Below are 14,252 nucleotides of genomic sequence, written 5' to 3'. Positions count from 1 at the left end.
AGATAAGAGATCAGATGGGATAAGATAAGGAGAATATCAAGGTATCCTAAGGTATGATAGGACAGAGATCCTAGGACATTAATTCTAGGCCCTGAATATTAGAAAGATATGGGGCTTGATTGAGTAGTACCTAGTTAGAAGAAGGAAAGGAAGAGGAACTTGAAGATTATGAGTTTTATGTTGATATTGCCTGTCGGGGGATCATCCCAAGTCGAGGACTTCTATGTACTTGGTGGCTATAACTAATATGGATATGGTATATGTACAATGAATACTGGTGGAAGTAAATAATGATCATCATGGATCATCTTCAAAACAAGGGCCATGTGTCTGCCCGCAGAAAATTGAAAAAGACTGAGAAAATAGTGGGTGTTTTAATCGGCTTTGCTGGCGTCTTCTCCAATGGAAGCCTCGTCCGTCGGGAGATGCTGGTAAGAGCGCATTTTGCGACAACGGACGTACCAAACACCGGCGAGAATACCACCGATGCAAAACATAGTCAATACACCGATGGTGATGTTCTCCAGCATTTGGATCATTCCATAAGCCTTGTAAACGGATTCTGCAACTTCTGTTGTGGCGGAGTGTACTGCGGCTTTGCGGTCTTCGTCGGTGGTATTATCGTCGTAGAGATCCCCGTATTCGCCAGAGTCAAGCTTCTCCCGAATATTTTGTAGGATTTCTGGGTCGTCGGCTTTGGGATGAGAGGACTGGCCAGCAAAACCAACCGCTTCCCAGTCTGGAACTTCTGAACGACAGACTTCTGATATTCCCAAGACGTTGCCATTTTCATCAATAGCTTTTGCGGTCACCCAATCCATATATCCCTCGGTCATATACATCGTTTCGAAGGATGTTTTGTTTGTGGTGGCGATTAAAACATCCCTGCCATGCTCATAAGATCGAGCATAGAATTCCCAACGAGCCACATCGGTTGCGCCGTTCCAGCTGACATGCATGACGGTTATCATTTCCTGATCGTCGGCACCGTATACAGAAGTGGCTAGATCTGGTGGTGTGGTTGGTTGACCAATCCAATCAAACTTATAAGAGCGGTAGCTTGCATAGCGATCCGATGAGAAACGAGCTGACATGATAAGATCACCATCAGGTCCATATTCACTCATGTAGCCTTTCTCATTCCATCCAACAAAGATATTTCCATTCGAAAGTTGTTGAATGTTACCACCGAAACGGGTGAAATTGCCATCAGGGTGGTTCATGCGGTTCATAACCGTCGCGGTCATAGGAGAGCTGCTGATATCAAGTTCCACAAAAAGAGCAGATGTAATCTCACCCTCGGTGTGAAGTTCATCCGCTGCATTATTCATGAAAGAAATAACATGATGAGTGTTGTTAGTTTTGACAAACTTGACATCGTGTTGCCTGGTGAAGCTGAAGTCCTGCTCAAAGTCACTCTCTTTACCCCCCAGGCGCCACATGATTTCGCCGTCTTTGCCAGAAACAAGATAAATTGTGTTTGTGAAGCGCATCGAGATAATGTAGTCGCCGTCAGAGTTTTTGTCGACTGAATTGATGTGCACGTAATCCCACCCGGGTTCATTGAGCACTTCATCGTCCGCAATGAATTTAACGGATTCGGTAAGCGACAGTTTGTCGTAGGAGTCCCATTCGAATAGAATCTCGGAATTTTCGATATCTATCTCAACGAACCCGCCGACAACGACCCAACTCTCCTCTTCAGGTCGGTCAAAGTCGGCTAGGTTGATCTGCTGCGGTTTGGTGGTGCAGGCTAGAGCAGTCTTTCCACCGTCCAAGATTTTAAATTCGTGCATATCGAATGCATTAAGATCATCGGCCGCTCCAACCTCACGTTCGAGCTCGTAGTCATTCCCCATAATCACACCTCTTCCTTTATCCGCATCGCGGTCGTATTCGTGCTGAACGATGAAAGAGAGGTGTGGGTCCCCGTCGATGTTCCAATTCGCCCTGAAGTCAAATGTGTTGCGATTGTCGGTCACTGGAGAACCTGCCCAAATGAGTTCCTATGCGCTGGTCAGATGATGGATAATATTTTTCGTATAAGAACTGGAGCGACGTACACCATCGGTGTCATATATGTACGGTCCGACTTGGTATTGCATATACTTTGTGGTGGGTTCTTCCGGATCAACTTGTCCGTAAGGCGCAACGAACCAGTATCCTGGTGAAACTTGTTCTCGGTCGACATGTGTGATATTGAATCTCAGAGCGCGGACTTCTGGAAGCTGGAAGTAGTATTAGTGCATCAGGTCCGAGAAATGGAATGGAGCTGAAGACAAGAGGCGGAGTCACTCACAGTGACAAACGAGCGCAAGTCCTCATCTAGACGCTGTGCAACAGCGCCCAACAAGAAGAGACTGAGCAAGACGCCGAGAAAAAACATGATGAAAGGAAGCAAAGGAAGACTAAGAGGACAAATCTCTCATGATGCACTTCTCAAAAAGCTTGGCAGCAGACAAGAAGCCAGGTCATGAAAAGCGTGATAATCGCCGGAGGTCTGGACGCGAGAAAAGTCGTATCGGCAGCCCTTTGAAGTTTAGGGGCCGCGCGGGGATCAAGCGGGATTTAAAAGAGGAGAATGGGGCACATGGGAAAAAGGGCCCGTTCGATCGTCACTAGAGCGACAGTAAGCCCGGGATTTCGATTACCATGATACTACCTCTGGATGGAGACAAGCGCGATGCTCGTAATCTTATTCAACCCCAAAGACCAGTGTAAGAGCAGAGGTGGAATTCCAAGCCCCGCTCAGGTGAATACATGCCCCATGGAGCGGAATATGGACTGCAGATGGGCGAAGAAAACTTCTCGCCACGCGTCGGTGGGGCGCCACCATTGGGGGTCTTGGAGTTTAGGGGTTTGCGCACAAACGCTGCCTCGCTGGGGAGCGAAAGAAATCGATCACTCAGGGCAAGCATCATTTGAATTTCAATTGTGTGTGAAAGAGTAGTACTAAACAGGGGACGAGCCAACTAGGGAATTCCTTATAAATGCATTGTTGGAGGTTACGAAAGTTCCCAACTTCAAGTTCTATACATAAGGCTAAGATCCTGCCAAGTCGATCTGACAGACAAGGTAGCAAGTCACACGAGCAGTTGAACACAAGTGCGAGAACGAACCAACGTCATTTACGACCTTTACGAACTAGCGGCGCTCTTACTCCAATCGCACTGCAAGTAAGCAGAAAAACCGGCTTCCCCTGAAGACTCTCCACATGCCAAGCCACAATGCCAAGTCCTACCAAGCCTAGCGCAGTTAGCATTTCGCACAAGACCCTATTCCTTGAATCTTGATTCGCGTGCCAGACCCTCTTGTTCCCCCTGGTAAGCCTATCGGCTTCGGTGCTCCTGTCCCTACAAGAGACATTCCCCACACGTTATAGGTGCTCCGTACGGATACCCAGTACGGAGTACAGAAAAATTGATTCAAGGGTCCTGAGAACGGAGAAGACCTGCCTCGATACCGTACTCGAATCCTGGTCTGCCCTCTGAGTAGAAGAGAAAAGAGAGTAGCAACAACCACAAACTCGTCATCACCAACTCCACTTCGGAACATCAAGCGACAATTTGTGGTCACCCCTTGCGGCAGCGAGTAACCAAATAGCGAGCAACTACGGAGTACGAGGAGTGTACCAACTTCTTCAACTTCTCGGAAATCATTGCATATTCAATAGAGAGCATAGTAATAGATAAAAAAGGTCAAAAATGGGTCATTGTCTTTGGCGTAGGAAGTATCGGCCTTCCCGTCTAGATGGGAGGCCTAATTCAACTCAAAAATAGAAATTTGGTGCCAAAGCAGGCCCCGAAGGATGTTCAGACAAGACAAAATCAAGATTGTTTGTTAATTGAGTCTATCAAGCTAGATATCTCAGGGTATCATTTCCCCGCACTCTTATTCAAAGGTCGCTCGGCCGGTAAACCACTTGATCGGCAAGCAATCGGGGAGTGGAAGGGTCGTGGCTGGGCAATATGACGACTTCAGTTTCTCTAGCAAATTGCTTGATTGTTTTCAGGGTGCCCAACGCTCGCATGGGATCATCATTAATACCATCCGGCTCTTCCTTATCCAAACAACCCAAGCCATATGTTGCGTCGCCGGGAAGGAAATATGTGGTCTGTTTTCCATTATTGTTTCCACGGCTGTAGATCACCAAGCCTACATGGCCAGGGACGTGACCAGAAGTATCCACGATAACAATTCTCCCATCATCAGTCACGGGAAATGACTTTTTCCAAGGTCCAAGTGGCTTGTCTTCAAGGTCGACAATCCTAGGTGCGAACCCCTTGGGCCAGTGATTTGGAGTTGCACCTTCCATGCTTGCGAAAAGAGGGTGTTCTCCAAAGGCTTTCCAGTGCTCTCGACTGATATAAACAGGTAGATCTGGGGATTTATTCAGTAAATCCTCCAGTCCTCCAGCATGGTCATTATGTAGATGGCTGAGAATAATCCCTTTGAGGTCGGTAGGCTCGACGCCAAGGCCACGGAGTTGTTCAACAATTCCATCTTTGTGTTGCAGAGTGAATTCGCTCAATAGCCCATTGAAAAAGGCGAGGCGTGGGAAGTAGCCTGCATTATTGCAGCAGGGAGATTGGCCTGTGTCAAAGAGGAAATTGCCTTCAGGGTGACGGAGGAGAAATACGCCAACGGGTAGAGGTTCTGTCCATTTTCTGTCACAAAGAGAACGAAGGCGACGGAATATAGCCGGTTGATTGGCCGGCTGGGATTTCATTGACGGTCTAATGCGGACGGTTCCTGTGGTCAAGAACGTCAATTGCACATCTTGATCGTTTGGTGATGCCATAGGGCCTGTGTTGCTGGATCAAATATTGGGAAGGCCGAGAGTGAAGGGTCGTCGCAGAAGGTCAATAGTATTTTGTTCAAAAAATGTAATGACACCAATTATCGAGAAAGAAATGACAACAACTCGTACTAAACTAAATTATTTAACTTCAGGTTGGAGAACCGAGACTGTGGTTAGCCGAACAATGTTAGCCGAACAGCGCTGACAGTCGCGCAATACACGAGTAGTTGAGTCAAAAAGAAGTTGAGCAGTGGTGGCTACCTGGAAATATGCAATTGGGAACTGATACTTCCATATTCATTCAATGTATACCTATACAGCCATAAAAGACTCTCAACTACAGAAGATAATTGATCGTAGACTCCGGATGTCTCGGCAAACCGCTTGCTCGGCGCTCGGCAAATCCTCCATTTGGCCCGTCTGTCCACCTCCACTCGGCTCTCATCCAACACCACGCTCAGCTTTGCCGCTAGAATGCCGAAAGCGCGTAGCTCAGATCCGCATCGTCGGGCACGCGCCGTGTGTATTCGCTGTCACCGTCGCAAGGTAAGCCTATCTCAAAAAAATAGTTATGCGGGTCTAACGTAAAGATCAAAGGTTCGATGCGATCTCGAAGAGCGCCCAGGTGCCAGCTGCACTCGTTGCCAGCGTGAAGGCCACCAATGCAAGTACGCACTACACCCATGATAGATAGCATGATGTTCCAGAGCCAACCCAAACAGTCTCCATATTGGGCCTCGGAAACAAAAGGCTCTGCGCCAGTCTCTAGGAACGCTGCTTTACGTGGCTTCATCTCCTGACAGATCGGCTCTAACTATAACGGATCAACCTACGCCTTCTCCATACGTCTTGAATACACATTCACACAATTGCCATTCCATTCCTTGGAAGCCGAAAGAAAAGACATGGGAGAACCAGCCAAATTTCATACAAGGCACCGATTCAATTCTAGAAGCTAGCCATGCAACCCATCTTCCACCACCGGCCCTAAGGCAGGCATTGGGAGACTTCTATTTCAAGGAACTCTTTCCTCTGGTCCCAGTATTTGATTGTCAACAGACAGAGACCGAAGATTCTCTCTTAATACAGCAATGTCTGTGCTTTGCGGGAAGTACTATGCGTCAATCGAAAGAGCCAGCCGAATGGTCTCCTTCTGCTATCTACGGTCGCATCAAGACATTACTCTTCTTACGCCATGACCCTGACCCCTTTAACATGCTCGTTGCTCTTTGCATCCTGGGAACTTGGTTTCCATACTCGGCGGATGCTATAGTCTTAGATAGCCCTTGGCAATGGACAGGTATGGCAATTCGACTAGCGCTCCAGTTGCACTTGCATGAAGAAGAAACATATCGACATCTTCCGAAGCCCAAGACCGCTATCAGAATATGGTGGTACCTTTTCAACAATGATACATTGCAGATGGCTTGCACCGGGTGTCCTGGCATGTTTCCAATAGACGGGACTCGTATCCCGTTGCCTAAACCGAGTGATTTCGATACGCCTGACACCGGGGCCCACGTCTTTTGTGCGCTTGTCTCCCTTTGCAAATTGCTTCGCAGAGTGTTAGAACTTGGTCGATCTGATAAAACTTCGAGAGAAGAAGTGCAGTCGGCACTTGAAAAATTGGTTCAATGGAGAGATCAATTAACCGACGACTTACAACTATTCGACGAAAGCAGAACGTCTCGACGTCCTTATAATCGTCTCGTCTTGGAGCTGCATATTTTCTACTTGGTGACTTCCATCTTGACGTTCTTCCTTGGCCGACGTGATAATTCTTCATTATTCAAATACGCATCCATGGCAGCTTCTTCCTGTATCTCTCAGCTATACGAAGAGATCCTCTTCCATGAGGACGCGACATATTTGCTTCCAATCCACTCCTGGGCAAATTTGGTTGCCGCTATCCCTCGCACGTTTGGTGATTGTGAATTGCTCAATCCAGCACATGCCGAAGAGTTGAGAATCAGCCAACAGATACTTGGAAAGATAGGCGAGAAACATACATCCGCTCCTCTGGTACAGAATCGAATAGCTGCTCTTAGCGAATCTGCGACGATGTGGGATTCCCCGCCCATATTTCTTCCAGAGCAGGACAGGCAGTATCTTGCTACCTTGTTTCATTTCCCAGCCGACTTTTGCCCCATGTTGAACCATCTATCCTCGGCTCCAGTCCAAGATAATGATCGACTTGACTCTTTCACGGCGGAAAATGTAGTCGATGAATGGGCGATCGATTGGGCCTCGTTCATATTTGATGGTAGCATGGGGGTCTAGTGAATATGATACCTAGGTAGAATGATATGGTGACTTGAGAGTTCCAAGGATAAATTGGATAGAGAACTCGCAACCTTGGAATGCCTAGGCAAACTAGTTTAATCTAATTATCATCAACAAGACGGCATTCTGCTCCGCCCTGGCTTACCATGTGCTATTATTCAGGCTAAATAAGCCAACGCCAAGGGATTTGGGAATATGATTCCGTGATGCCTTTTCTCAGGGGGCAAAGATCAGCACCAGATTCCGGAAGACCTGCTTAAACGCCGACAAGCCGGTCTATGCGTGGGTACATCCGACGGCCAAGGCCTGCATTGTCTTTGGCACCAATGACAGTCTTCATCTTATGATCTCCGAGGCTCAGTTCGCTCATGTAGAGAATATTGCTAAGACTTGGAAGATCGGCCAGGAACTTGATCAAATAGACCTCAACTAATGCAATGGAACGGCCGTGTCGCTTTCAGCAAAATTCAATTCAATTTCATCGCTGTGAGAGGTAGAGGTCAGGCTGTGTTCAACTTGACTTACTCCAACAGGTCTTCCGCCAGTGACCGAGATCAAAGGTTCGCATCAGGATAACCGCCACTTTCAACTGGGGACCCTTGCGCTGTCATGCAACGGTCGGCCAATGTAATACCCTAGCAAAATGTGGGGAAGCCCTGCAATATTCTTCAAAGAATAGGGGCCCCGCCACTTTCGAAGGTGGCTTTTATTGCCGGGTTTAGATGGTAATTCTTTGCCCCATTATCGACACGGTCAGCCTTCCACCTCTTGAAAGTACTAGCAGAAAACGAATGCACTCGAGTTTGGCACGATTTCAAAACTCGGTATACAAGTCTAGCTTTTTAGAGTCTACTACAGGTCCAATCTTAATGGTCTTGTCAAAAAGCCCCGCAAACGATCGGCGCGACAAGCCAAGCCCCCCTCGGTCACCCTTCATACCGTCGTTGACCCAGATCGCGAGTTTCGGCCCAATCAGTTACCTAGGTATAGTTTTATCCACTCATCAAGCGTTGGGATTTAGTGAGTCCGCCCACAGTGGGTCAGGGACTCAGGGCCAAGTCAGTTTCGTACTTGTTTGGGACTTGGAGCTGATCAAGTTTACATGCGACGGTAGCCTCCTTAGGGCTATCGGTAGATGTGCCGATCATGAGTTGTGTGCAATAGAGCTTAATAATTGCAAATATGTAGCCTTATTCTAGAAGGAAAGAAGTTGATTTCTATTTTCGTGAATAGAAGCCATTGCTGCCAGCACTCTACCTACTATCCGCCGAAACCCATCCATGCCGATCAGCAAAACTCGCCCATCAACAGAAGTGTACCTGTTTCGAATTGATATATGGCCAGGTACAATCGTTAAGAAGACGTGTCCTGGGCGCTTGTGAGCTGTACTCTCATTGAAGGATATTTAGTCTGCTTTGTCCCGAGTCGCTGGCTGAATATTACCGGGGAGGGGCACGTCGCCGATCTGAAACGCTCTATACCCGAACGGTTATCCAGATGCTTCAGAAAGACTCAGTAGCCTGGATCTGGTAATGTTCGCAGTGATCTGTCCCACTGGTCCAGCCACGTTCTGGGAAGGGCTTCTAGTGACACTCTTGGTTGGTCTAACCCCCCACTGGCGTCTCATGACCCTGGTCTATACTCCGCAAAGAATGTTTGTGGCTAAGAAGATGAGACGCCAACCCGAAAACTCTATCATTTAGCAGCCATAGGCAATAGAATGCCCTGGCGCTTGGACATATAGTAGTCAAAGAAAGAAAAAGACCAAGAACAATGTTACCCCATACAAACGTGGTTCGGGGGTTACTCCGTGACTGTAGATATTGAAACCGCTAGAGCTTGAGTATACGCCTCACTTCGTTCCCCAGTCCAAATCTTGGTTTGACAAAACTTTCATTGAAGATCTTTCCCGTCCTGATCTGGGTGCCTGATCCACTCTCAAATCAATGCATGACACCGGCCATCACCCAATCTGGAAGCCCCCGTTGCTTAGATGAAGGGTCCTGTCTTGCCAGATTGGGGACGGTCTCGCGGTCCGTCGCACCGTCAGGATGCGGCGGAAGAACTTGTTTGAGCCTTGCACGGCAAGTGAGAGATGGATATCAGTTCGAAAGAGAATGGTATAAAGATGGCATCGGTATGTCCTGGTTGTTTCTTTTTGTTCATCAGCTGCAGGACAGACGACCGACAATTGCATTCATTCCTTTCTCTTTGCCAAATATGCAGCAACGCGCACTACTTCTTTCTGCCCTCGTGGCCGTCGCTCAAGCCCAGCAGGCTGGTACGCAGAAATCAGAGACCAAGCCTTCTCTGACTTGGCAAAAGTGCACTGCCAGTGGCTGCACTGATCAATCCGGATCTGTTGGTATCGATGCCAACTGGCGTTGGGTTCACTCAACCAGCGGATCCACCAACTGCTACACCGGCAACACGGTGAGTTGAATCTTGCCTGCGGAGGGAAATCAGTGAAAGAGCTGACAATTGATCTTTCTTATAGTGGGATGCGACTCTCTGCCCGGACGACGAGACCTGTGCCACAAACTGTGCCCTGGATGGCGCAGACTATTCTAGCACTTACGGTGTGGAGGCTAGTGGCGAGTCTCTCTCACTGACCTTCAAGACCGGCTCCAACGTCGGCTCTCGTCTGTTCCTGATGGAGGATGACAGCACCTACCAGATTTTCAAGCTCCTCAACCAGGAGTTCACCTTTGATGTCGACGTTTCCGCTCTTCCTGCGGTCTCAACGGCGCCTTGTACTTCGTCGCCATGGATGCCGACGGTGGCATGTCCAAGTACGAGAACAACAAGGCTGGTGCCAAGTACGGAACTGGTTACTGTGACGCGCAGTGCCCCCGTGACCTGAAGTTCATCAACGGACAGGTGAGTACCTCCAGCCCGAAAATCATAGCTCGGCCATCATACTAATATCTGAATAGGGCAACGTCGACGGCTGGGAGCCCTCCTCTAACGATGCCAACGCTGGTGTTGGCGGCCACGGCTCTTGCTGTGCGGAGATGGATATCTGGGAGGCCAACAGTATCTCAACCGCCGTGACTGCCCACCCCTGCAAGGAGGCCGGACAGACCATGTGCGAGGGCGACAACTGCGGCGGCACCTACTCTTCCACCCGCTACGCCGGAACCTGCGACCCCGACGGATGTGACATCAACCCTTACCGCATGGGCAACGAGAGCTTCTACGGCCCCGGCAAGACTGTTGATACCAGCTCTAAGATGACCGTTGTCACCCAGTTCATCACCAGCGACGGTACCGCCACCGGCACCCTCAGCGAGATCAAGCGTATCTATGTTCAGAACGGCAAGGTCATTGCCAACTCGGCTTCTGATATTACCGGTGTCACTGGTAACTCGATCAACTCGGACTTCTGCACCGCGCAGAAGGAGGCCTTTGGCGATCAGGACGTCTTCGCTCAGTACAACGGCATGTCTGGTATGGGCGAGGGCCTGGAGCAGGGTATGGTTCTCGTCATGAGCTTGTGGGATGACCACTACGCCAACATGCTCTGGTTGGACAGCAACTACCCCACCGACGCCACAGCTACTGACCCTGGTGTTGCTCGTGGCACTTGTGGCACTGACTCTGGGAAGCCTAGTGATGTCGAGTCTGCCTCGGCTGATGCCAAGGTGGTCTTCTCGAACATCAAGGTTGGTCCCATTGGCTCCACCTACTCTTCTTAAGAGTGGGGAGACTGGAATTGAGGCATTGAGGAGCTATGATTGATCTTGATGGATCTAATCGTGCTGCAAAGTATATGCGGGGAGCAGCTGAATGAGTGGGGTTGTGTTGTAACGGAGATGGTTGTATTTATTCCTTCACTTCTTTAGAGAGAATGACTCCTGTGGGGCTCTCATTTACTATCGTTCATTTGTTTTTTCAATCGAATGTTTCTTTGTCATTGTTATTGTCATTGAGAGTAGAAGAGTAGAAGAAAGGGTAGCTGTGAGTTGAAGTGTTGATAGAAAGAGCGGAAGATCTCTCGGCCCGAAGAAAAAAAAGATTGAGCTCCGAAGCTCCGACGATCTTCTTCTTCGGTTCAGCTTGGTTCAGTTTGGTCCTCTCTCTCAGCACATATTTCACCATGTTTGAATCAATCTGTTCGCTTCCACTCTCGTCAGACCTGTTCTCTCAGGCCATTCACCCTCGAGAGCCCGTGGTCGCTGTTGGTTTGGCTGCTGGTCATGTCCAGACCTTCCGCTTACCGTCGGATGAGGCCGATGACGAGGATGATGCAGGTTCATGCTCCTCGTCGCATGGAAGGGGACACATTGATACCATGTGGAAGACGAGGCGACACAAGGGCAGCTGTCGGTGCTTGGCATATGGAGTTGACGGCGAGACTCTATACTCCGCCGGCACCGACGGTCTAATCAAAGCTGCCAATTCCGAGACTGGCAAGGTGACCAACAAGATCGCAATTCCTCTTGAAAAGAACGGGTATGAACCAGCTTTGTCACTATGTATGCAATTGGACACTTTTCATCTAACCATGTTGGCATTTTCAGCTCCATCGATGCGCCCACCGTGATCCATGCCCTCTCCCCTCAGACTCTTCTACTCGCTACCGACTCCAGCGCTCTACACCTCTACGACCTGCGGATTCCCTACTCAAAGATCTCTGTTAAGCCCGAACAGTCCCACCACCCTCACGACGATTACATCTCTTCCCTCACTCCCCTTCCGGCCTCCGATGCCAGTACCTCCGGATTCAGCAAGCAATGGGTCACCACTGGCGGCACCACTCTCGCCGTGACGGACCTGAGGAGAGGTGTCCTTATGCGCAGTGAGGACCAGGAGGAAGAGCTCGTCAGTTCGACTCATATCGGCGGTCTTGCTACCACCGGAACCAGTCGCGGTGAGAAGGTCGCTGTTGGAGGTGCTGGTGGTGTCTTGACCCTTTGGGAGAAGGGCGCTTGGGATGACCAAGATGAGCGGATCTACGTGTCCCGTGACGCGGAGGGCGGCGAGTCTATCGAGACCATGGCGGTTGTGCCAGATGAGCTGGGCCACGGCAAGATGATCGCTGCTGGTCTCGGGAACGGTCAGGTCAAGTTTGTTCGTCTTGGTGCCAACAAGGTTGTCTCAGAAGCCATTCACGATGAAACCGAGGGTGTTGTTGGTCTCGGATTTGATGTTGAGGGTCGCATGGTCTCTGGTGGTGGACAGATCGTCAAGGTCTGGCACGAGGCTATGCAGACTGATGCTGGAGATGATGAGATGGGTGGCGGCAAGCACTTCCTCGGTGACAGTGATGACAGCGATGACTCTGATGATGATAAGAAAGAACGACAGAATGTGGATCGCAAGAAGCGCAAGAAGACCAAGGGCAAGGACCGTAGTGGTGGACAGCACGTTATGGGATTCGCCGATATGGACTGATGCGATGCTGCATGATTTTCAAGTTCAAGTTATTTGATACCCTGGAGAAACTGAAAAAAAGTACATTATTAGCCGACAGTATTTTATTGAGTTCGGAAGTAAATTAGATGGCATTGGAATGATGGAAAACAATTCAACAATTCACATCCGAATGGCAAAATTATATCCGAGACTGAGCTTATTCATGCTGACATCAGCGGGGGATTTCCGCTGTTTCTTCATTCACCTTACAACAACCCACTTCAGAAAGACTACGAACAACCTTGAAGCAGATATATGACAGCGGAATATCAATCCAGTTTGTTCTCAGAATCGGCATTCAAACGAGACCACCATCAGCATATTAAATGGCCATCGGAAGACCGTGCTGTGAGAACTGCCGACTCGACCCCACGGCCCCACGGCCAGCTATGACGCTGAGCGAATCCGGTGGGGTGTGGGGGGGAAGCCTTGAATATAAGATCCGACGGATCGCCCTAGAATCTCCATAGGTCTGCCAGTGACTATCGGAAACATCAAAATGGACGCCTTCGAGTACAACCCCAATCCCGGCCGTGTCGTCTTCGGCAGCGGCACTCTCCAGAAATTGCCTGAGGAGATTACCCGTTTACAAGTAAAGGCGCCATTGGTGCTGTCGACGCCCCAGCAGATCGGTCAGGCCGAGACCGTCAAGGAGGTCCTCAAGGGCCAGGTTGCCGGTATCTTCAGCGAAGCGACCATGCACACTCCGACCCACATTACCGATAAGGCTCTCGATTATGCGAAGGCCCAAGGTGCCGATTCGGTTATCTCCATTGGTGGTGGTAGCACCATCGGATTGGGCAAGGCAATTAGTATTCGCACAGGTCTGCCGCATATCTGTATTCCGACAACATATGCTGGAAGTGAAATGACACCCATCCTGGGTGAGACGGCCGATGGTTTGAAGAAGACTCGCTCTGATCCTAAGATCCTGCCCGGCACGGTCATCTACGATGTCGACCTGACCATGACTTTACCTGCGGCGATGAGTGCTACCAGCGGTGTCAATGCAATTGCTCATGCGGGTGAGTCTTTGCGCTGTGGAAATCTGACCAGTGCAGATCGCTAATATCTACTTAGTCGAGGCTCTTTACGCACGCAACACAAACCCCATCATCAACATGATGGCCATCGAAGGCACACGCGCCCTCGCATCCGCCCTCCCCGAGATCGTCGAGGATCCCTCCTCGCAATCTGCTCGTTCTCGCGCTCTGTACGGTGCATGGCTTTGTGGAACATGCCTCGGTAGCGTCGGCATGTCCATCCACCACAAGCTGTGTCACACCTTGGGCGGTAGTTTCAATCTTCCTCACGCAGAGACTCACACCGCTGTCCTGCCCCATGCTATCTCTTACAATGCTCCCAATATTCCCGAGTCTGTGAAGTTGCTTGCTGATGCGCTACCGGATAGCAATGGCGATGCGATCCATGGTTTGAATGTTCTGTTGACCAAGCTCAAGGTTAAGCGTGGACTGAAGGACTTTGGCATGAAGGAGGAGGATGTGGATAAGGCAGCTGATATTGCTGTCTCCAATCCTTATTGGAATCCTCGGGCCATTGAGCGGGAGCCGATTCGGGAACTTATTCGCCGTGTTTGGGCGGGTGAACCGGCGCGCGCTGATTTATGATGATTTATGAGGAGAGTTGTGGATTTAGTATTGATATTTTCAAACTAATAAGATACTTTGGCCTATCACTATGCGTCAGAGTTAAGGAATGCCATATCTGTTAAAGTCCCAGCTATAATTAT

The 14,252-nt window shown here is 49.5% G+C and overlaps 8 protein-coding genes across 8 annotated transcripts; 5 read left to right on the top strand and 3 right to left on the bottom strand.

The window, feature by feature from the left end:
* Positions 1-374: 374 nt before the first annotated feature.
* N7533_013433 (uncharacterized protein) lies at positions 375-2,386 on the bottom strand (the record flags this gene model as incomplete). The annotated part of the gene is made up of 3 exons (XM_057110083.1): positions 375-2,006; positions 2,064-2,228; positions 2,300-2,386. 3 exons carry the CDS (start codon positions 2,384-2,386, stop codon positions 375-377), a joined length of 1,884 nt encoding a protein of 627 aa, XP_056952785.1.
* Positions 2,387-2,430: 44 nt separating this feature from the next.
* N7533_013432 (uncharacterized protein) lies at positions 2,431-2,622 on the top strand (the record flags this gene model as incomplete). Its single annotated transcript, XM_057110082.1, has 1 exon — positions 2,431-2,622. The coding sequence occupies one exon, from the start codon at positions 2,431-2,433 to the stop codon at positions 2,620-2,622; it is 192 nt and encodes a 63-aa protein (XP_056952784.1).
* Positions 2,623-3,895: 1,273 nt separating this feature from the next.
* On the bottom strand, positions 3,896-4,801 carry N7533_013431 (N-acyl homoserine lactonase family protein; the record flags this gene model as incomplete). The annotated part of the gene is made up of 1 exon (XM_057110081.1): positions 3,896-4,801. The coding sequence occupies one exon, from the start codon at positions 4,799-4,801 to the stop codon at positions 3,896-3,898; it is 906 nt and encodes a 301-aa protein (XP_056952783.1).
* A 469-nt stretch (positions 4,802-5,270) lies between these two features.
* N7533_013430 (uncharacterized protein) lies at positions 5,271-5,594 on the bottom strand (the record flags this gene model as incomplete). Its single annotated transcript, XM_057110080.1, has 1 exon — positions 5,271-5,594. One exon carries the CDS (start codon positions 5,592-5,594, stop codon positions 5,271-5,273), a length of 324 nt encoding a protein of 107 aa, XP_056952782.1.
* A 323-nt stretch (positions 5,595-5,917) lies between these two features.
* On the top strand, positions 5,918-7,081 carry N7533_013429 (fungal specific transcription factor domain-containing protein; the record flags this gene model as incomplete). Its single annotated transcript, XM_057110079.1, has 1 exon — positions 5,918-7,081. One exon carries the CDS (start codon positions 5,918-5,920, stop codon positions 7,079-7,081), a length of 1,164 nt encoding a protein of 387 aa, XP_056952781.1.
* Positions 7,082-9,304: 2,223 nt separating this feature from the next.
* N7533_013428 (glycoside hydrolase family 7 protein) lies at positions 9,305-10,782 on the top strand (the record flags this gene model as incomplete). Its single annotated transcript, XM_057110078.1, has 4 exons — positions 9,305-9,517; positions 9,582-9,821; positions 9,878-9,964; positions 10,021-10,782. The coding sequence occupies 4 exons, from the start codon at positions 9,305-9,307 to the stop codon at positions 10,780-10,782; spliced, it is 1,302 nt and encodes a 433-aa protein (XP_056952780.1).
* A 401-nt stretch (positions 10,783-11,183) lies between these two features.
* Positions 11,184-12,481, top strand: N7533_013427 (WD40 repeat domain-containing protein; the record flags this gene model as incomplete). Its single annotated transcript, XM_057110077.1, has 2 exons — positions 11,184-11,539; positions 11,608-12,481. The coding sequence occupies 2 exons, from the start codon at positions 11,184-11,186 to the stop codon at positions 12,479-12,481; spliced, it is 1,230 nt and encodes a 409-aa protein (XP_056952779.1).
* Positions 12,482-13,001: 520 nt separating this feature from the next.
* N7533_013426 (maleylacetate reductase) lies at positions 13,002-14,130 on the top strand (the record flags this gene model as incomplete). The annotated part of the gene is made up of 2 exons (XM_057110076.1): positions 13,002-13,527; positions 13,583-14,130. The coding sequence occupies 2 exons, from the start codon at positions 13,002-13,004 to the stop codon at positions 14,128-14,130; spliced, it is 1,074 nt and encodes a 357-aa protein (XP_056952778.1).
* Between the last annotated feature and the right edge of the window lie 122 nt (positions 14,131-14,252).

Source organism: Penicillium manginii, assembly GCF_028828005.1.
Source record: "Penicillium manginii strain IBT 31320 chromosome Unknown utg000011l:1.0-1395921.0:1.0-1396616.0, whole genome shotgun sequence".
NCBI lineage: Eukaryota > Fungi > Ascomycota > Eurotiomycetes > Eurotiales > Aspergillaceae > Penicillium > Penicillium manginii.
Note: the sequence above shows the minus strand (reverse complement) of the source record. Positions and strands in the feature narration are given on the sequence as shown.